This window comes from Sminthopsis crassicaudata, chromosome 3, assembly GCF_048593235.1.
Source record: "Sminthopsis crassicaudata isolate SCR6 chromosome 3, ASM4859323v1, whole genome shotgun sequence".
In the NCBI taxonomy this organism is placed as follows: Eukaryota; Metazoa; Chordata; class Mammalia; order Dasyuromorphia; family Dasyuridae; genus Sminthopsis; species Sminthopsis crassicaudata.
Genome location: NC_133619.1, coordinates 67,394,453 through 67,418,611, shown reverse-complemented (window position 1 = coordinate 67,418,611; position 24,159 = coordinate 67,394,453). Strand labels below are relative to the sequence as shown.

The 24,159-nt window shown below is 32.8% G+C and overlaps 1 protein-coding gene across 1 annotated transcript in view; it reads right to left on the bottom strand.

Moving 5' to 3' along the window:
* The window catches only part of ABCA12 (ATP binding cassette subfamily A member 12), a 220,276-nt gene that overhangs the window by 103,116 nt on the left and 93,001 nt on the right, over positions 1-24,159 (bottom strand). Inside the window, exons 6-12 of the mRNA XM_074298763.1 lie at positions 23,910-24,010; positions 18,725-18,910; positions 17,000-17,178; positions 12,550-12,662; positions 8,514-8,589; positions 6,145-6,263; positions 5,063-5,169 (exon numbers count right to left, since the gene is read on the bottom strand). Coding sequence (XP_074154864.1) covers positions 5,063-5,169; positions 6,145-6,263; positions 8,514-8,589; positions 12,550-12,662; positions 17,000-17,178; positions 18,725-18,910; positions 23,910-24,010 — 881 coding nt within the window. The remainder of the gene's footprint in view (positions 1-5,062; positions 5,170-6,144; positions 6,264-8,513; positions 8,590-12,549; positions 12,663-16,999; positions 17,179-18,724; positions 18,911-23,909; positions 24,011-24,159) is intronic.

The window sequence follows — 24,159 nt, the reverse complement described above, 5'->3', positions numbered from 1 at the left end:
CTATAGTTCAATAAATGTTTGTTGAACTGAAATAAGTAGAATTAATTTGGTAATTCAAGCTTAAACTATATATAATTCATGCCTATATCTTAATTTTACAACATTCTCAGCTGATCTTTATGGTGAATTAAGAACAATTTCCGATCAGAAGCCATATTTTGTTCATTTGTGACAATAATGACCTCTATTTTAATTCCCTACTCTCATGCTTCATCAAGGTACAAAGGTGACTCCGGATTATCAAATATCAGTGTAGTATAATCAAACTAGAAAGACTTCAGCATCTCTTTCATGAATCCCTTTATCACTGCCATTCATGGTCTAAAAAGCTTTCTCCTGGGCTTCTTTCCTAAAATCTCTTCTTTCTCCGATCCATCCTCTATCAGCTACTGAGCAATATCATGGAAACATAGGCTGACCATGTCATTCACCTGCTCAAAACATATGGATGGCTTCCTGTGATTAACACGTTTATTTGGCATTTAAAGCCCTTCATGATTTGACTCATGTCCATTCAATCTTATAACATGTTACCTTTCTTAAACATGGAATCCTCTTTGGTTAGGCCAAAATGGACTTACTTGTCACATCTCCATCTTTAGTTTCTATGTCATTGTACAAACTGCCCGCCATGCCTGAAGTGTACTTACTCCCAACCTACTCTCTAAAACTCCCTAAGTCTTTTCAAGGCTCAGCTTGAGTCACCTTTTCTTACATGAGGCCTTTCCTGATTATTCCCAGCTGTTAGTGTCTCACTCCATCCCACCCCATACTGGAAATTATCTTATATTTGCTTAAATATTTTTGCATTGACTTTTATGTATACATATTGTTTCCCCCAATGGAATATAAGCTTCCTTAAGAAAGGGAATAGTTCATTTCTGTCTTCCTATTTTAGCCTTTTGTACAATGCCAGGCACAAAGAAGTAGGGATTTCATAAAGGTTTGATGATTGATTTTGGTAGGGCTTCCCCTATTGGGAAACTCATTACTGAAAAGTTGGCTAGAAGACCAATTATCTTATTTTGTAGCAAAAGTATTGAAATTATCTAGGAGGGTATGGAGTGGGTTCAAAACAGCATTGTGCTAGAATATCCACACTGATGAAAGCAACGAAAGCAAAAAATCATTTTAAGCTATAGGGAAACTCACAGAACATTTTCCTTCCTGATTCTGTCTCCATATGTAGCAACCTTGTCAATAATGTAGAAGGATCTCTAGAGAGCAAGGTGTTAATAAAAGACCAAAGCAACCAAGATGGAGTCCTAAAAATCAAATCCTTACAAAATCACCATATCATAAGTCTTGGAAGAAGAGTTGAGCTAAGGTCTTCTCCTCCAAGAAAGGCCCTTTATTTATTGGACAAAAATGTCTTAATGATCTTTTTTATAATATAGAATTATAGTATATAATTACATGTCATTATGACAAGAACACATGTTTTTCTTGTTATATGACTACAGATGCAACTTGAGAAATATTAACTGTAGCATATTAACTATAAGAGTTCATATCATTCAAAGTATTAAAGGATTCAAAGGGAATAAAATAATTACAAGGATCTATGTAGTGTCCCCGAGCCATAACAGTCTTTTATAACTACTACTATGAAATGATCATATAGGTATTAAAAATGCCAACAAATCACAGAATCTCAGAATTATAAAGAATGCAATTAATTCAACTCATACATAAATATAAATTTTCTCTACGATAAAGGATTCAAACATAGTGGCACGTTGTAATGCCTAATGAGGCAAGAACCAGATTAAAATACAATTGGTGAATATAAAACTAAACTAAACAAACTAAACAAAAGTACAATAGAATACAGATAGTGTTAACATATGGTTATCTAAATCATTATAGGGTGAATTCAAGGCCAGTTTTCTATTGCATTCATGATAATATACAATGAAGAAACCCTCACTTCTTGAGGCAGATTCCAATTTTGGGGGAACTCTATTCCTTAGAAACAACAGCTAGGTCCTGCAATGGGTAGAGTGCCTGGAGTCAGGAAGACTTATCAAATTTGGATTCAGATATTTACTAACTGTGTAATTCTGGGTAAATCACTTAACCCGGTTTTCCTCAGTTTCCCCCCTCTATAAAATGAGCTAAAGAAGGAAACGGTAAACCATTCCAGTATCTTTGCCTAGAAAACCCTAAATGAGGTCAAAAAGAGTTGGACATAGTTGAAACAAGCGAACCAAAATTTGTTAGGAGAGTTTGTCAAGCATCAAATCAAATTGATCTTGCAACTTCTATTCATTGCTTTTGTTTTACCTTCTAGGGTCAAGAAATATTTGTCCAATTCATTTACCTATAATCCCTTCAAGTGATTGAAGACAGCTATCATGCCCCTCTAAGTTTTCTCTTTCCCCAGGCTAAAAACCTCCATTTTGTAGAACTAGTTCTCATGTGGTATGGCCATTTGTCATTGTGGAAGTTTGGCATTTTGTTACAGGACAATAATTTTATCAGGAACAAATAAGCAAATGTCATCTTCTTGGAACTTGAACCCAATCCCTTTGATTTCAACTCCAGTGCTTTTTTTAATTTTACCATGCCATTTAAATCTCTATCCCTACAATGTCTGATGGCTGATCTTCTAGTGATTATTGAAAGAAAGAGAGAGACATACTATTACCTTCATATTTTCAAATTCCAATTTGGTTATTGTAGGATATAACAAATACTTTCAGTGAAATGTGGAGAGGAAAAATGTTGTATATGTATTTTTAAAGGACAGGCAACATTAATGATCAGAGTACATTCAAGGAAGACCAATATGAGTTCTCATACAACACACTGAATTTGATAGATCTTTTTTCCAGGCTGGACTAAAAGACAGCCTCCTTGCTTCAGGCTTAGAGCTTTCAAATAGGAATTAAATCTACTGTCAGTGTTATGGGACCCATCAAAGAGCATAACCATTATAGGGAAGCATTAGAATTCTACAGCAGTATTTGTTGTTTAGATTGTACTTCCTTCCCAACCCCCACCATGTTTCCTTCCTACTCCCCAGCCCCTAACTTTAATTCACACAAAATCAAAAGGCAACCAATTATCACACACTGCCTTTGGCTTTTGTCTGCTCTGTCTCCATCTAAGGGATGAAGGGGATTGAGTGCGGAATCTTTTCTTTCATCTCGATGTGGACCTATAAAGAGCTACCAAGGTCACTTTTACTACTATTGCCACCAAACACCTTGTCTCCTCAACTGTCCAAACATTCAACTAGCATAGTCAATTAATCTTATTTATTTAATATGGCAATGTTGTCTAATTCTTCTCTCTATATATTTATACATATATGTGTATATAGGTATATATGTATATACCTATATACACATATAAATGTGTATATAATATTATATATATATGTATATATATATACATAGATATAGATAGATAGATAGATAGATAGATAGATATCTTTTGAAGAGATCACAAAACAGAGTATTTGAGAACAAGGAGGGATTTAGAAATCACTTGGTCCAAGACTTCTCATTTTGCAAATAAGGAAACTGAAGCCTAGGGAGTTGAAGTGCCATATTTAAAGTTACACAATTATACCACAGAACAGACACAGTGAGTGAATGAGTGACATAGCCAGGATTTGAAGAAGAATTTTTGTTGTTGTTTTTCTTTTTACTCCAAATCTAATTTTTCCAGATCTCATTTTTGAGATTTTAATCTATATTTGGACTAAAACAGTAATATGATGAGGGCAATAGGTAACTTAAATGGGAAAGAGCCAAATTGGTCATTAAGAGCCAACATGTCCAGAAGAAAGAGTACTATGCTTGGAATTAGGAAAATTTAGTCTGAATCCTACATCTGGCATTTACAAGCTATATAGCTATAATCACAAGCTTAGCCTCAGTATTCTCATCTGCAAAATGAGATAACAATACCTGTGCTCACAAACCTGTTGTGAGATTCAAGTGAGATAATGTATGCAAAGTACTTAGTAGTCAATACAGCATTATATAAATATCCATTATTAATATTGGTTATGGTGGATTTAAAATTTAATTTTACTGACTCCCTTAGTAAGAATGTTGTTCTTAAAACCTACTATCTCGAATTATAAGATATGGGAGACTTCATGATATTTTAGCTTATTAAGTATATGTATAACTATATTGGACAGCTAGGTGGTACAGGGAATAGAGCACTTGGCTTGGAATCAGGAAGACACATCTTCAAGAGTTCAAAGCTGGTTTCAGACAGACAATTACTAGCTATCAGTGGGCAAGTCACTTAACCCTGTTTGCCTTGGTTTCCTTATCTGTGAAATGAACAGAAGGAAATGGCATACCACTGCCGAATCTTTCCAAGAAAATCCTAAATGGGATCCTTCTGGATCAGGAAGAATTAAAATAACTGAATAATAACAATAACCTATATTATAAATCATGTTATATCCAGAGAAGCCAGTTCAGAAATTACCAACATTTTAAATATTGTGGCAATAATTGTTTTTTCTTCCTTTTTTTTTTTTTTTTTTTTGTATCCTGTACTCCCTAGATATGAAAGCACTAAAGAGGAAATGACTTGATCTGATCTATCAATATGTTTCACTTGTGAGATCTAATCATATCTGTTTTGAAATTTAGTTATTCAAACCCCAATATCAGGGTTCTTTCAAAAACTAGGCTCATTTGTACACATTTGGTTAAATGCAATTGAATCCACCACCTTAATGAGATAACTGTATCATTAGGCACAACTTGATTAATAGGTACAATTTAGAAGTAACTGGAATAGGCCATTTCATACTATTGATTTTCCTAGGTAATAAACACATGTTAAAGCATACATACATGTATACAAAAACAAAAACATACTAAACCCCTCAATAATAAAAACATGCCGTTCAAAGAATCCATGTTTCTCTCTTCTCCCTAGCATTCTTGAACCAAAGAACAGCAAGAAATCCATTTGCAATGCTACCTGTTTGAAACCTGAACTAAATAGATGTTTCTTCAAAGAAGAAAAATAACATGATGGACTTGTTTTTTTTTTTTTTGCTATTTTGTTTTTGGGGTCTTACTTTTGATCTTATGATTTCTGAAACTGGAGGCAAGTAGTCCTCATAAGAGCCATTTCGATGAAAAGATTTTTTGAACCGAATGGTGGATTGTAGAAGTTTAAGATTTTCTATTAAAAAAAAAAAGAAATAAATGTTATTTTTAAAGCGAGCTTAGGATCATTTTAGAAACACTTCTTTTGAAACACTAAAGTATGATTTATCATGAAGATATTTTGCAAAAATAAAAACTATATTGCTGAGATTAGTTAGAAAAATATGACTTTAAAACTGTGAAAATACACACTTGGCTTACTTTAATAATATTCCTGGATATTCAATGAAGAGACAAACCTTTTTCAAGCAAGAAGCTACCTTGAGGGATTTTTGTTATTTATAATATGCTTTTATGTGTGACATCTTTCAGTACATTATTAAGTTGAAATACTTTTGGAAAAATAGATACATAATCACTTAGAAATCAAATGTCCTTCCAATCTTGATTAATTCATGCCTGATAAACAGTCCAGACTTTTCATTTGCTAGTGAGTCCTGTTAATTTTTTTTTCCTAGGCAGAATGTATATCTCTAAGGAAAGAATGCAAAAAAATCCTTTAGAGGAAAAAAAAGAAGAGGGAAAGGAACATTTGATTAAATGCAACCTTCATGGTTGTCCATGCAAGCAGAAAATTGAAAATGAAAAAGAGAGAGAGAGGGTTGGAAGCAAAATGGTATGCCATCACCACTGTCACTCCTTCAGTCAAGGTAACTTGTGTCTCAGTTTGTGAAAGTGACTGAATCATCTATATGCATTATTTTTGTTTTTCATTTTAAAAAAGAAATTAGAGGCTGCTGTAGCAAAAGGTCATGTTTACAATATTTATCATCTCTACACACCTGGCATATGTTGTTATTATTAAACAATATATTAATACTAGGAAAATAACAATCCCTTATATTTAACACTTATTTTTATATGAGGCTTCCAAGTTCATGTATATGGGTGAGCAACGCTTTCTTTTTCAGTTAAAGATATAAAGATTTTTTGGTATGAAAAAGGTTTCTAAAATTATGAGTATTGTTTCAACCATTAAGAAAAGGATTACCTGGTGATTCATTGGCTAAATTGTCAGTTACATTTCTCACACACATCAAGTAGGGTACATAAGGACTCTCAGCAGAAATGTTTAAGAGGGCATCTTCAAAGTTTTCCAGGATAAGGAGCCTGTGGAAATTTTAGAAAATGCACCAAATTACAATAAATACAAAACAAAGGCATACAACTGAGAGATTTAAAACTGTTGTTAAGATTTACCTTTTTAGTCCTTATGTTATTATGTTGACTAACTTTTTTCAATGAAAACATTTACAGAATCTTAAAGCTGCAAGTCATTTTGTTCAATTCCTTGTTATAAATTACTTCCTCAAGTAACTCGGTCATTGTATTAGGTTTACTTTTTCTTGAAAGTCTTATATGATTGATCCCAAGAAAAGAATTATTCCCTTAATTTAGGATTCATTCAAGCTTATATTTGCTATATATGCCATATTAATTCATAAGTATATTTTAATTAAGATATAAAATATAAATTTCTTTATGTATTCTTATGGAGATTTCTATAAACAATCAAATCTGAAAATATATATGTAATTAAATTCAAAAAGTAATTTTTTAAAAGGCAAATTGCAGTCAGCATAAGTCAACAAACCTAAGGAAATCAACACCTTAAAATTTTCCTTCAAAATTACTAATATACTAATAAAAAAAATTCTTTTTTTTTTTTAAAAAGTAGTTGTCATATGTACATAATCCGAGTGTAAATCTTTTGTTATTATTTTTGGAATTATATATGCCCATATGTGTGAATGTGTCTATTATCTATTATGTCATTGATAAATTAGGAGCTCTGTGAAGGGAGGAGCTCATCTTTTGTTCTTCCCTAGCTTTACCAGTTACAATGTCCAGCATATGTATCAGTATACAATGAGTATATAACAAATATTAATGACTTTGTGGCAACTTCTTTCTTACAAAATGTAAGAAATGAATACTTTGAATTTTGTTAAATTATATTACAATTAAATAGAAGTATCATATTGGGATTATAAAAAAACCTCTATATTCAATAATCATTTCTCTCTAGTTTGTATTCCTGAATACTGACTTTTTCTACCTGCCAAAGAAATCTCTTCATTCTAAAAGATCACTCTATCTCTGGACTTTTCAAAATGAAAGTAACTCTCTGACCCTGTAGCCTCTCCTTCTGATTGGTTGGTCTGTCCCAGAACCTACCTTTAAAAAACAATGCCCAGGTTAGCCATGTTTTCATTCCCCTTCAGAAGGTGCTCCTGAATCTCTGGACTTGATCTACCATGCCACTGTTACTAATACCTCCATCTCTCATTCCCCAACTCCTCTTCTTTTAATTTTAATTACTTTTAAAATATATTATATTCCTTAATTAGAATATAATATAGATTATATATAATATGAAATAGAATACAAGCTCCCAGAAAATAGGGAGTGTCTTTCTACTTGTGTCTATGTTCCCTGTACAGAGTAAATACTTATCAAATCTTTATTGAGTTGTTACCTTGACTCCTCTGTATATATCATTTGAATCTCAAAGAAATCCTATGGAGTATTATTACCTTGATGTTATAGTAATTGAGGCTAAGAGAAGCTAATGACTTATTCCTGGCTATTGAGGTTTTTATGTCAAAATTTTGGAGAAGTCATGGCTTATATCTATTTCTAACAGAATTAGGGACTATGATGGAGACTAACAACACCAGATATCTGAGAAGTTTTAATTTGAAGAAAAAAATTTTCAGGTAAGATTCAGACTTTAATGATTCTGAGACCTGCAGATTATTGGGCATGCATCTATTTCTGAAAAAAAAAAAAAAAAGTTTATCTCCAGAAATATCTAAAACTTTTTTTTTTTTTACTTAAAATGAAAAGGCATATAGATCTTTTACAATTCAATTGTCATGGGAGACAAAACTAACAATTGGCTTATAGGCTGACCAAATAATATAACTTTATGCACTCCATGCTTTACTCAACTATACTACTGATAAATTCCATCCCCCTCTCCTGTGCATTCAAATAAGGGATACCCTATGATTAAAAAGTATCCCCTCATCTCTTTGACATGCTGGACTCTTTAACTTTCTCCAAAGGCTTGGCTTTTGTGCTCTTTCTAACCTCAAATTACTTTGTGTTATACATACGAATCTGCATGTTGTACAAGGAATAAAAGATCTTTGAGGGAAAAGACTTTTTTTCCATGTTTCTCTTTCTATTTCCAGTTCATACTTTGCATGAAAAAGATATTTAATAATATTGAAAAGCAAAAGTCAAGTGTTTATAATCCCATACATATCTATGTTGACCATTACCTTTATAAATTGTTCTGATTACTCAGGCAAAGCACATGTTCATTTAGGGAGGAAATGTATGTACACTTACTGGGCAGCTAGACTGCTTGGAGATAATTTTTCTTCACCTTCCTCCTTCCAACGAGATGTTGCATTGCCTGGTCCACCTGGAAAAATAACATTGATATTGACTGTCCTTTAAAACTTTTAAAAAATGTTATTAGCTTTTTTGTTGTTATAAAACTTAAAGTAAAAACTTCCTGGATCTATTTTGAATTAATGAAACAAGAATAAAATCTTGAGGGTTTTTCCCCTTACAGAAATGATGAGACACCTTTGATTTTATAACTGTTAGAAACATTTTATAAAAAAGAAAAACATCTGCATACTAAACAACCTTGCCTTGAAGATCAAAGCCCTATATTTCTAACAAATTCTAGTCTCACTCAAACTCTACAGTCAAAGTAGTTATTCTGCCTTGGGTCTAGAATCATAGGTGGCTATTGTAAAATAAAAGCAAGATCAAATGCTAAACAAAGCAATGGGATAACTTCCAGTATTTAGGTTTTGACCTGAAGATGTTCTTCCTTCAATTGAACCAAGCTCTGCTTCGATGCCTACTGACATCACTGTCTATTGCTTCATTGTATCTATAACCTTTCCTAAACATGAATTCCTGATCTATTACGATTGCAGCTGAAAATGCAAACTGGACCATGTTAGAAGAACTATTTTGGTTAGCCTCAAATATTGCCATGATACATTGGGAAAGAGGTTGGTCTGGGGCAAATTATGTTGAATGTTGAAATATTTAACCCATTAACCGTAAAAGTTAAACATGTTGCTAATTCAACTTCCTGTAGAAAGTTATGTTGTAAAAGTATAAATATCCAATAGCATTATGTCAACATTAAAAAGGAAAATGTTCTCAACGGTTGCACCATAAATTAAAAAAATATGCATTACACTGATGCTTTTATCTATCCCATTTGTAGAAATGATATCACTGTGCTTCTCAATGCAAACACCTTCTCTTGAGATGCTCTTCATTCTTTATAAAGAAACTAATACATCTCAGTAATTGAAGCTTTTCTATTCAACCCAATCTCTATCAATAGGATGTTTTATTATTGAGTCTAATATCTCTTTTGTTTTCTCCAGTTAATGTATTCTAATGTTGCCTATGAGCTCTTATTGACACAATATAGTGCTGTTGTACATTCTGCCAATCAATATAGCTAACTTAACTTCTTGTGTTAATAAAAATAGCTCTACAATTTCAAAAGGCTCTTTCTTGAATTATTATCCTAGTCATATTTCCATAGTGTTGTCTCTGGTATTATTGTTTAGTACCAGAGAACTGTTTAGTTTGGTCATCTCTGCTCTCCTACATAGTGTTTAAATCTTACTGGTCATGAGGTAAGACTTGCCCAAGCTCTTTTCAGGATATAAGGGATGATTTCTTCCTTGTAATAACTAATTCTAAAGACAAATGAAATATTAATTAAGATGAAAGTTTGGGAATGGAGAGGCCTGGAATAGAAAATTGTCTGTCATGAGTGGTAGACATGTTTGAATGTGTGAGGTAAACCAGTGATCTCTTATAATACTACTAATAATAATCATAGCTGACATTTATATAGTACTTTAAAGTTTGCAAAGATCTTTGCTTATATATTAGCTTTTACTGCTCTTTCCAGGGTTCCCTCTGGATCTACCACTAGGTTCCCATGTGATGCTAAGAAATTTACTTTGAGTATATAAAAGAATAATGGAATTTTTCTTCCTCATTCAATTGATAAAATGAATAACTAGGAGAAATGATTTTTAACAGATGAATATTGGCCCCAACCCTGATGCCAAGATGGGAATAAATTGACTTTCTGAAGGCAAATTTGATCTTTCGTCCCTAAGGGACTAAAAATATCTTTGAAGAAATGATGTACTAAATAGATGTTAATGAAGTGTAAAATTTAATGGACCTCTATGAAGTCAGAATTTACTTCTTTTTTACTGGTGAGATCAGACATGTTTAGAAAAAGTATACATAAAAGTCTAGCATAGTAATAACCTCCACAAAGCAGGGAGGGTATGGCTATGGGGATTTTTTGTTTCGTTTTGTTTTACTAACTTACAGAAATTTTCATATTTTGTTAAAAAGCAGACTTCAATGAGGTACAATGGTAAACTTTGCTCTTAGAACTCCAGTGTTCCAAATTGCAAATATTAAAATTCTAATTACCTAATGAACATTCAAGAACTTAAAAAACCCAAAGCATACCAAAATTACTATGAATTATTTACTTAGATATTTTAACTAACTTTTTTTTTTTTTATACTTTTTGCTCCTTTCTGGGTAAAACAAAACAAAACAAAACAGTGATTCCCCTGAAACTTTCGAAAGTTTACTATCATAATAAGGAAAGAGACCTAGGAGCAGTAAGATGGTGCAGTGGATAGAGCACCAGCTCTGAAATCAGGAGGATCTGAGTTAAAATCCAGCCTCAGATGCTGAATACTTCCTAGATATGTGACCCTGAGCAAGTGGCTTAATTTACACACACACACACACACACACACACACACACACACACACACACACACACACACACACACACGGAATGTTCCCTGGTTGCTAACTGGATAATATTATTTTGAGGGAAAAGTTGAGTTATAATACACATACATATATATTTCTGCATATATACATACACATGGGCATGTGTGTATGTATGTGTGTGTTTATAAAACTTTTGTTATCTCTGTTAATCTCAACTACTATTTATTTCTTTGGCTTTAAGAGCACTTGAAAAGCTTTTGAAACTTTTGTCCTTTGTGAAACTTCACAACTTTATCACCTTGCTCTATAATTATAAGGTGTGAGTCTGATGATAAAAGAGGATGGTGGGGAGGGACTTAATGAAGGTTCTTGAAACTTTAAAATACAAATGGAAAGAGCACAAAGAAAAAGAGTGATAATATATTACTGAACTGACACTGAATATTAGGCCTAAGTTTTGACAGCTTTGGCTCTTTTGCTGTTTTTTTTTTTTTTTTAAGATCATTAAAAGACACATGAAACTAAACTATCACACCAATCCTGCCTACTAGTCATTGATAAAATAATCAGACAGAAAGAAAAATTTTGTAAAACTAATAAAACTTTTCAATTTAGGTATTCTACTAGCTATTATTCTAATTCCTTTGCCTCTTGCTTTTCATTGAAACAGGATAATAGCAGTGTTCAGAGTTGATTTTTTTAAAAAGCCTATTAGAACCATGGAAGAAGCATTAATATCACTTTCATTGCTTGCTGTCTTGAAGATTAAAAAAAAAACCTACTACATAGTATTTCGAAGTGAGAAATTATATCTAGAAAAAAAAATCACATGACAAAGAACAGTTCCTTCATTTATCCACAAGTGAAAATAAATGAGAGCAAGAATGTATGTGAAGGAGGAATTACTTTAATCAAATTCCAGATTCTCTCCTTCTCCTCCAAAATATATGATACTGTCCTCCTACTTAAAAAGTTACCAATAGAGGGCATGATTTTTTATTTGTTTTACTACTAGAGATGGTGGAGCTGCACTAATCCTCCCATCCTTGACTTGTCCTCCTTTAAAGCAAAAAGATACCCATTTAGAATGATGAACAGGGGTTATTATGTCACTGCTAATGACCAAACTTTACCTATTGATTGAAGTGTGTGGAGGAGTAAAAGGGGGAATGGTAGAGTAACAAAAATAGGTAAAGTTCAGTTGAGTTTATAATTTATGGTATTTAAAAGAAGCTTATGATTGGTTAAATTAAATGAGAACTACCCTCCTAATTACTGCCACATTAAAGTGTCTTGCTGAGGTGAAATCCTGGATTTTATATCTAAAAGTTCAAATTCATTTACCAATAATGGTCATTTCCATGTTGAACAAAAATTTAACCAAGCACAATCTATTTCCCTCCTTGTCTCTCCACATTCTGAACATCATTTTGGGATAGTCTTTAGCCATACCACAGACAACATATGAATCCCAACATTATATGTTATAATTTTTACTTGGTTCGCTTTGATGCTATTCTGGACCACATAATAACACTTTGACCATAGTAGCATTGAAGTGAAATACCTTGGTCTGAAGAGTCCAGGGTGTAGAGCAGATGCTTAACAGACTTCTGGATGGTCTTGAATCCTTCGTTATTCGTGACATGTGGAGAAACCTTCTGCACTACCAACAGAGCACTAACGAGTTGAAAAACAATTAAACCAGATTGTGTTTCAAGGTTTACAGACAGAAACAAAAGGTTACTCAAGTGGAAAATGGCTGGAGAGTAGGAAATTATTCCTATAACATAACAGACAAGAGGCTGCCTTTGTAATTTAATTACTTGTTTGCCTATTCATGCACAAAATCCCAGCATGGTGTTCTCCAGCCTGAGTGGAGCATGACATTCACAGAAAACCCACAGCCTCAAAATAGCATTTATTTTTTAAAAAGGCCAAAAAATGAAGTAAGTAAAGTTCACATTAGTTTGACATTCTGCTGTTAAGATTACAAAGGAGAAGATGGGTTTTTTTTCCCTTAAAAGAAACAAGATTAGAAATCATATCCAAAATTTAATAACAGAATTATAGAATCACTAATTTGAAGTTAAAATAGATATTGGAGGTCATGAAATCCAACAGTTTTGTTCTTAAATAGGATCCATGAAAATAAAAATACTGAGTATTGAAGTATATTATGCCATTTTAAAATACTATATATTTTTTTCAAAATTACTCATATTTTAGTTAAATTCCAGACTGTACCTTTAAACTTATTCATGCAGCCAAAGGATGGTAGGATTAGAAAGGACGTTTTTTCCCCCTCCAGACCTATAATTTCATTAGTATAAGGAACTCTCAGGTAAGAAAATCCCTTAGACCAAGAATCCTTCTATTTTGATTGGAACTGAAAATTAAGAGCCTAATTAACTAATTTTCAGCACTTACATAGGCCTGGTTGCTTCTGCTAGGACTAAAGACTACCTGATAGGAAAGAAGACTAATTAGCAAATTCATACTTTATGGTTATGTTTTACTTTTTTTTCTAAAGCAATGGATAGCTTAAGAAAATGCTTTTCTCCAGATGATAGCAATTTGTAAATGAAAATATATTTGCACAAGTACAGATATGTTTGCATTTTACAAGCAGGGAATTTTAAAATACTTATCAAAGAGATAGACATTCAACATTTTCATTTACTGAGAGTGGTAATCAAAACAAAAGGCTTTTTATCAAATGATCACCTTTAGGCAAACAAGATGAGATTTCAGTTCATATATTTGACAAATTAACTGCCTTGTTTTTTCCTTGTCAAAAAGGCGATAACAAGAGCACCTGATTCCATTTGATTGTAAGAATCAAATGAGATAGTATTGGCAAAAGTGCTTAGCACAATGCTTGGCACATAGTAAGTACTATAGAAATGCTTATTCCCCTTTTCAAAAAACAAAAGGCTTCCAAATACCTTGAGTTTATCTTATATCATTAAGCAGTTTACTGCTAGTTGACAATCCAGGAGCAAGTTCACTCTATGTGATTTATAATTCAATAGTAAATCTTCAAATTTCTTTCTCACACCATTATCAGTGCATATATGTAATTTGGAATATAAAATATAATTCCTTTCTTATATTCCAATTCATGTAGGCCGACCATATGCATGACAATAGAGTTTGGGTTTAACTTTTGATGTTTTCAATGAATGGATCTCATATTCAAAGAGAATAGGATCATGGAATGTTAATCCTAGAAGTCCTAGAAATGGTCTTTCTCTACTCTAACAATCCTCCCCTCCATGGCATTTGGTATAGGGAACTCCAAGGTAAGGAAATTCCTCTAATGATAAAGATCAACATCTGATTTACAGCTTCATGTCTTAAAGCAAGAATTGGCATAGGAGGCCAAAACTAAGAATTATTTTTACATATTTAAATAAAACTTTAAGTGTAAATAAGCAAAGTAATTTAACAACCCCTGTTGTAGAGGACTACTTGGGAGAATATGAGAAATTAAGCATATTATTCAGACAAGTTAGTCTTACTTAGCCAGTATCAGATATAGGACTTCCCAATTCTATGGTGGCCTTCATTTGCCATTTAACCCAATCTCATCTTGATATCTTAATCCCTTGAGTCTGACTTCTGAATTATACCTTAAAATCCAACTTGTTGGTCCCACACTGGGATTTATGTCCAGCTCTAGCCTATTACCTGCACTGGACATCAATGTTTTCTTCTCTGAATAAATTAAGGCTTAAAAAAAGTCCTTCTTTCCTTGTTTCATTTCCCACTCCACAAAAAAATGCTTCCCACAATTAATTTTCTAGGTGATAATGACTTGAAATATTTTCTCCTGTAAACTAATTTTTTCTCCTCTTCATCTACTCAAAGTGAAAATTTCCCCACAATGTCCCTAGGAATAAGGCAAAAAAATGAAAGGTAGAGGTTTATACACTTGTTAATATATGTCTAGGCCCAAAATTAGCTTTGACCTTTACTTGTATAGCTTTCAAGCACTCTCGGTTTTGCTCAATTGTGTCACAACTGCAACATTATTGAAATCTGATTTGGGTGATTTGGGGTTTGGAACCATTTATCACTGGACAGAACAATCCAGAGGAAATGAGGAAGAGTATTTATGAGGCTCATTTGTGACTATTACTTGTTCACTAAAGACCAGGACAAGAGCAGTGAGGCCACAAGCTAGGAGATAAATATTGTCAAGCTTGAGGGAACTTATGGCTTCTTAAGGAACATCTTGCCAGTATAGAAACATTAATTAAAGGAGGCCCAAGTAAAGAAAAAGGTTTACAAATTGGGGACAATTAAGTAGTCACTTAAAGAATGACAATTGTTTGGAGCAGATAAGACAATGAAATGACCTTTGTTTTTTTTTTTTTGTTTGTTTTTTTGTTTTTTGTTTTTTGTTTCTATAAAGAGCTGCTATTTCTTTCTTTCTTTCTTTTTTAATTCTGTCAAAAATTATCTATATAATTATTATCTAGTAATCCATATAATTATAACAAACAACATTTTTCTATCAAATCAAATTTTTAAAAACCATAATACCAGCAATTGCTAGCATTTATACAGAATTTTCAGTTTGAAAAGTATATTACAAATATTCTCACTTGGTCCTTACAACAACATTAGAAGGTAGTTATTCTTATTCCCATTTTATAGATGAGGAAACTGAGGTAGATAGATTGAATTTGAACTTAGGTTTTACTGATGGCTTTCTAATGTCAGGTCCAGTGATTTATCCACTGTGCTACCTAATTGCCTCACTATAATTCTCTTTCTACATGTTTCACTCTACTGGTATTTCATAGAGAATTAATATTTGTTTTTCCACATGAAATTCACACAGGGGGAGTTTATGTTTGTCTGTTTGTTTTATTCAAACCTGTGATTTCATTAGTGTAAGGAGCTTCAAAACCTTAAGTTCTCTCCACTAAGGCAAACTAGCAAATTTTCTGTAACTTAATGATATCAAAGAATTGGCAAGACCACAGAGTGATTAAGTCCCTTGCTTCTTGGTCACTCATTCAGTACTAGAACTCAGAATTTCTTCACTTAAAAACCTACTCTCTACTGTCCCAGTGTCTATCATTCTCACATATTCATAACACAGGATATTCATATGAAAATTCTAAATTGGAACACAAGCTCATTTTCTTAGGTTGACTACTTTTTAGTTACTAATATCAATTGGTGCAGTGGTCTCAAACTCTAATAGAAAAGACGGACCACTAAATTAGACATAAGCATCTTGGAAGCTGCATATTGACTTTAGAAAAACATAAATTAACATTATATATATTGTATTACATTTTTGTTTATTTATTAAATATTTTCAATTTAATTTTAATCTAGTCTGTAGTGTGGTAAATTGCAGGCTATCCAAGGGCTTTGTGTGTGACATCTCTGGCATAATGAATAGAGAGTTGGCCTTGGAGCCTGGACACATATGACACATATTAGATTTGTATTAAGTTCTCATTTCTCCAGACCACACTCTTAGAATAAAAGTTACAGAGAAATTGCTAACTTGAATTGGGACTTCCCTCTTGCAGATTTAGCCCTATACAGATGAAATAAGAGATCCAATTCTCCCTATTCCTTACATATTTAAGAAAAAATGCACTTTCTTCTTATTCATGTATCTGAAGATAGTAAAATAGAAGAGAAACTGACAAAAATGACATGGTCCCATGTTTTTGAGAAAGCAGACTAATTTTGCAAAGGAATGTAAGGACAGTAATTACATTTCAGACATTTAAAACTGAATGAACCATATCATGTACTTGAAAACACCCTGTAAAGAACATTCTGGCACAAGATCTACAGGACATAGTCTAAATTGACCTTCACTCACCTTGCCTCTGTCATACCAAATGTCTGTAATTACATGGTGTGGGATAGTATGCTTGGCATTTCAATGAACTAAATACCTTTTCGTGACCTTCATAGGTGACCTTATAAACATACTTTTATAGGCAATCCCTTCCCACCTGAGTCTCCTATATCCTTACCTGTTTGCTTTATGGAGGATATCTAATAACTCTTTTAATTTTGTGTCATCTTGGAACAAACTGGGAACACTTGAAAGAAACTGCCACAATGCAGTTTGATCCTGTAGTTGTGAAAAGAATGACAGCACTCTGGCTGATTTTTGGAAGACTATCATTTGATTGTTGGGGTTATTTGAGATCTGAAGAAAAAAATCAAAGGAACAAAAATGATATTAGAACAGTTTTAATCTTCACTCACTGATTTGGAAAATGTGACTGTTTTTTAAAAAAGAAAGCACTTCTTTCAGAATTTACTTCTTTCTAAAAGATCTTTTATTTCTTAAAGTCCCAACCCCCATGATGTGTGGAATTATACATAATGGAATGTTTGTAGTAGCATGGGATAGGCAAAATTAATTCCTTACAATCTATTTTATGGATACATGTTTATTATTATTATCTCCTGAAAGTAGAGGCATTTTGTTTTTTCTCTTTTTCTCAGGGCCTAGTATAATTTTTTAAATAGACAAATACTTATTGATTGGTTGATCATAAATGTTCCATAAAATCGGGATTTTCTATTAAGTAGGGAAAATTAGAGCTGGATCACTGCAATTTCACTGAAAATTACTAAATTGTTGTTAATCTACATACCTTTAAAAAGTTTTTTACTATTATTATATTCTACAAAGAATATTAAAAGTAGATAGTGACTGCTAATGTCTCTGGAATGAATGGAAAAAGGAAATTAATTTCTTGAATATGGGAGAATGATCTTAAGTGTAAAATATCATGTTTAGATCCGTAATTTAAGGCTCAGCTTAAGTGCTACCCTCTACATGAGATTTTTTTTCCCTCATGCTTTTTTCCCCCTTCTCCCTTGACACATTTCCTGTTCCTTAGCCCTTCCTCTCCATTCTAAATCATTTTGAATAAACTTTTTTATTACTTATTTTTGTAATATTATTAGAACATAAAATCCTTGAAGGTAGGAATTATTTTGGTTTCACTTTGTATACTTAACACTTAGCACAAGACCCTGGCATTTAATAAATAACAATTGAATTGTATTACTAATGTTTCTTTGGGAACCACAAGAGAATGCTCTTGAAGATACTCTGTAATATTTTTAAGGGAAACATTGACCAGATTCAACTTATGATCCATCAAGAAATGTTACAGCTGGAAGAGACCATAAAGATCATCTAGCAGGACACTGCCCCCTTCCATTTAACATAGTGGCAGAGCGAAGTCCAAAAAGCAGATCTCCTAATTCCTAGCTCAATACTCTTTCCAAATTCTTTCCTTATTAATACCCCTTTCAAGTTGGGTGTTACTAATTTTTTTAATTGTTACTACACTTTCACAAGTCATACAGCTTGAGGCATTTCCACAACAATCTCCACCATATGGGAACTCTAATCCACTCTGAAACAAAACCTTATCTCATAATCCATGGGGCAGGTATGCCTTAACAGCACTGCAACCTTTGGGATTCGATATTGAAATAATGGTGATCCTACACAAGGGAGGATATTGCATAAGATTAAACAATTCAAGAAAACATTGAGGAGACAGCCCTACAATAGTGAGCTATAGACATTATGAGAGCAGAGAAATATTCCTGCAACATTCCACCACTGATCTAGGTCAATACCAGCCCTTAGACTCAGAGTGACTCAATAGCAAAGGAAGGATGAGAAACAGGTGATATTTGACTCTGCTAATCAAACACTTTCAACTTACCTGAGAGAGCTGGTTTCTTAGTTCTTGGATAGATGACTCTAAGAGAGTTATATTGGAAAGGCAAAACTGGCTGAAAATATTTTTCCCTAGAGTGTTCCATGAAAAAGTGTCATCCACTGTATAGGATGGATGATTCTCACAGATTTCTCTTCTTAAGTTTTCTGAAGTTGAATTTTGCTTTATCATCTAGAAAAAAAGGAACCGACAATAGTAATCAATATGAAAGATTCAAAAGTCAATGTTCTAGGGTTCCTGAAAATGTCTTTAGTAAATGGTCAATAATACTTTGAATATAATGAACACATATGTGAAATTGTGTGTGTATGACAGAGAAGAGGGAAGGGAGAAAGGAGAAAGAAATGAAAACGAAAAAAGACTGGGGAAAAGGAGGAGGGAAAGAAGAAGGGGAGAAAGAATTTCGGGAAACTCTTGCCATTAATAAAAATACAGGATTTACATAAACTATATTTGAATAAATTAGTTTTCCTTCTCTGACTAAATAATCTAAATGTACCATGGAATTAAAAATCTCTGCCAGCAAAAGAAGTTTTTAAAGCATGAAATTTTCTTTCTTTTTTTCTTAGCAGGGAGCCAGAGAGAGAGACTCAGGAGGCACACCTATATGTGAGACTATCCAGAAAATGTTATTATTTTTGAATGGGACAGAAAAATGAAGACCCTTAGTATATGTGTTTTAGGATCTATAAGTGTTCATTTGTGAATTCCAAATTTTGACTTATTCCTCCTTTGTCATGTTTCTTTTTCAACTGAGTTATGGATCACAGAATTTTGAAGCCAAAAACAACTTTAGTGATTATTTAATCCAACCCTTTCATTTTCATAGATGAAAAACATGAGTTTCATAAAAGCAAAGTTTAGTGTGGAAAGACTCTAGAGCTGAATGATTGGGTCCTCTAGAGTTGTGTGACTGGACAAATAACCTCACTTCTCCAAGATTCAAATTCTTTATTTGCAAATTGAGCAGTTTTGACCAGAAGAGTTATAAGCAGGAAAGAACCTAGGAAGATCAACTCACTTCCAGCTGATCAATGATGGACAGAAACGACCAGAGACAGAACACTGGGAATTGAATGTAAAATATTAGCACTACTGTCTATCTACCCAGGTTATTTATACCTTTGGAATCCAATACTTAATGTGCAACAAGAAAATGGTATTTACACACATATAGTGTATCTGGGTTATACTGTAACACATGTAAAATGTATGGGATTGACTGTCATCTAGGGGAGGGAGTAGAAGGAGGGAGGGGGAAATCTGGAAAAATGAATACAAAGGATAATGTTATAAAAAAAAATTACTCATACATATAAACTGTCAAAAAAAATTATAATTATAAAATTAATAATAAAAAAAAAGATCAAGCTTCTTGTAATTAGCAAATGCTCTCAAGCTAAAAAGTTTTGCTAATGGAGTCCTAAAGGATTTACTTATTGGAGGGGAGTCTCTGATGTGCCATTTTTATCAGCCTTAAGGTTGACCACATTCATTATGATCAATTAAACAAGGCATGTACAGGGGCACATTTTGCTTAACTTTTATGATTCTCAAGAATTTAGTGCCTGAGTGTGACCAACACAAAATTCAACCACTATCCTAAATATCATGGGAAAATACAGAACAATATAGCCTGAAAAGCACTCTAAATAGTGCCTTTTCCATGTTTCCATCTACAGATGTTTGTTTTACATGGATATACATGAACAAGTCCCTACGATTAATTCATCTGATCATTCCTGGAAGGGCAACAAAAACCATGATAGAGGAGGGGAGAAGAGGAAAAGTCAAGATTATTTGCAAAGGTACTATGTTGACATCCTTCTTCTTTTACACCTTACTCTAATTTTTACCACCTGTGTAGTACAGCAGAAAGACAACTGATCTTGGACTTGAGATAGACTCATATTCAAATCTCTCTACTACTTACTAGTTGTATGACCATGAACAAATGATTCAACTTTTTAGAGATTCAACGTTCTCATCTGCAAATAAGACTAATAATAAATGCATTGCCTACCTCACAGAATTGGTAAGTGTGATAATTCAATTAAATAATCTATGGGAAGGCCTTTACAAATGTAACTATATCAACTATTATTATGAATTCTTTTATTGGAATTACTGTTTTTTTTTTAATTTACTGGGCATTATTGGACAAATTCCAAATGTCTTCTTTTGCAAATTAGGAAAATTTTATAATTTCATCACTATTGAATAGTTTTATTGAAGGGTTTAAGTCAATTTCAGTTTAATAACCATTTATTAATATTTACTGTGTGCCAGGCACAGTATCCAATATCTGGAATACAAAGAAGAGGCAAAAGACATCCTTGTCCTCAAGGAGATCACACTCTAATGGTGTAGAAAATAAATATACATGTACAAAATCCTGTACAAATACACACAATGTGTTTTGAGATTCTATGCTATTTATCCAATTAAAATGCAAGATGAATTCCCAGAGGTCAGCATAGAAGAAAGTAAAATGAGACAATATAATTTCTCCCTAGCTTTCACCTTGTCCTTGAAGTGGCTTGAGAGCAGAATTGAGTTGCTATTTTAGGATCCAGGAAATATTGGATACTTTCCAGTGTGCTTGGTTCAAACTCAGATTTCCAGAGACTGGACTAGACTAAATGATAACAGTCATCTCCCTTTACAATGATGAGCATTAATAGTCATATTTTGTTCTATGGTAGTTTATGTTGGAATAGCAATAGAGCAGGCAATGTCATATCTATTTTTGTCTTTCGGTATATCATTCATTTACGAGTATGTGTATTGAACTATTTATGCTACACAAAAAAATTAGCTTACTCCCAAACACTTGACTAATATAAACACATACACTTATTGATGAATTTAATTACAGAATAGTGTCTAAAGACAAATACAGTGCCTCAGTGCACTTTCAAGCAAGTAAAATATAAATTATTTAAAATTTAAGCTGCACTAAAATTTTGTACACCCTGTGTATTTTTCTGAAGTTCAAAAAATAGCAATTAAGCACTGCACTATAATTCGGAGTAGTCAATAGAACAAACATTATTACTCTCATTTTGGTGATAAGTAAACAGTGGTTTAGAAAAATAAAGTGACTGGCTAAAGGTGACAGAGATGCTGCTTGAGATAAAGTTTAAACCCATGTCTTTTTTTTCTCTAATTCTAGTACTCTTCCTCCTAATAATAATAATAATAATGGATATTTATTCAATGCTTTAAGACTTGTAAATATGTTTTGTATATATTATCTCATTTGGGCCTCACTACAACATAATGCTATTATTTTCATTCTACAGTATAGAAACTGAGGCTCAGAGTTATAAAAGATGGGCTGTACTTGGAATCAGTTCAAATCCTATCTCAGACACTTTGTAGGTATAGGAAAAGTCATTTTACTTACTATCTCTAGATCTCAGTTTCCTCATTTGTAATATGAGGGGGTTGGACTTCATGACCTCTAAAGGTCACTCCAGGTCTAAATGTATGCTCCTAAGTGGCTTGCCCATGACTATACAAGTAGTTAAGGTCAAAGGAAAGATTTTAATCCAGGTATGCCTGATTCTAAATGAAGGATTTCCTTTACCATGTCACATTGCCTCAGATATAACTCAATAGATGCATTTCCTCTTACTTAAATTAGTATTACATTCCTTATACATTTGAACCTTATAACAAAAATATCATACAGCTAATTGTACTTTCAATTATCTGTGGACAGTTTGGACAGCACTTTTATTTTAAATAATGAAATGGTTGAGGCCAGTTCCAATGATCTTGTGAAGGAAAGAGCCATCTACACCCAAAGAGAGGACTATAGGAACTGAATGTATATCACAACATAGCATTTTTACTTTTTTGTGATTGTTTTCTTGCATTTTGTTTTCTTTTTCATTTTTTTCCTTTTTAATCTGATTTTTCTTGTGCAGCAAGATAATTGTATGAATATGTATACATATAGTGGATTTAATATATTTTAACATGTTATTAAGATGTTTATATATATGTGTGTGTGTATATATATATATAATATATATATATATATAATATTAACATGTTAACATCTATTGGATTACTTGCTTCTAGGGGAGGGAGTGGGGGGAAGGAGGGGAACATCTGAAACACAAGGTTTTATAAGGATCAATGTTGAAAAATTATCCATGCATATGTTTTGAAAATAAAAAGTTTTAATTCAAAAAATTGATCCTGATAGGTTTTCTTTTTTTTTTTGAATGCCCCAAACTAGTATTTTTTTATTTCTGAAGAGTCCCCAAAGTTATATCTATCATCTTGCAGCTTGAGAAACTTAAAAGTAAGTAGATGGACATGAAATGAATAACAGTAGAAATTCTGTGGGTAAGTTTTACAGAAGATATTAAGGATAGGACATTTTCCTCTTTGGGGAAAGATTTGCAACAAGAATCTGCCATTCAGATTTCCAGAGGCAATAGTATGGAGGAGTTGGCAGGTTTGGTGTACTATTTTAGCCTGGTTTGTTTTTCTTTCCCTCTTTAAGGGATTAAAGGATCTTGTCTTATGACACTTTCCCTCTTGTCAGATAAGATATTGGATACTTCTGGGGACTTAAAAATGACCTAGCAAAAAAAAAAAAAAAAAAGTAGTAAATATATAAGACCTATAAGAATCTTTAAATTCAGTTTCTAATGTGAGAACACGTCAGGAAAATACCATCTTGGCCACTGGTTCCAGAATGGAAGGAATTTAAAGACCACATTCTCATGAAATCAAAAACTACAATCATGTATTTATCATGAAAAGTTTCTGAGAATGTGTTAGCATCTGCTTTTTTACAAAATTGACTTTCCAGGACTTTGAGAGAAAAATGCATTGAAGAAGAGGAAATTTTACTTAGGAGAAATGGAACTGAATCATAGTCATAAATTGTAATGACTGACATTTAGAGAATATTTTAAGGTTTTCTGAGACCTTTGCATTCACTATCTCCTTTGAGTCACACAACAACTCCCTAAAGTAGGTGGTTTTTCATTTTTACTTTAACCATGTATTAAACTTTAAGTAATGATGGAAAATTTTTATAATTTCCTCTAGAAATATTTATCCCAAAGTCCTATATGGGGTGCTTCATTGAACCCCATCTATTCTCTAGATAATCTGTTCATTGTGGTATGCATACTAAAATTACCTTTTCCAACTTTAGAATCCGTGCAAGCACCTGACTGCTGTTGAATGTGGAGATGGAATCTGTTATGGTGTTTTCTAAATCAGGTCTTGAGCTGGAAAAGACTGTAAAAATAATGATAGAATTAGTATGCCATGCAAAACAATTGTAGAATAGCTATTAGCCCATTAGGAATTATGAGGGCCCTCATGTACCATATCCTTCAAAATCACTGCCTGATACATGTCTGTCTTAGTAATTTCATCCTCACTCA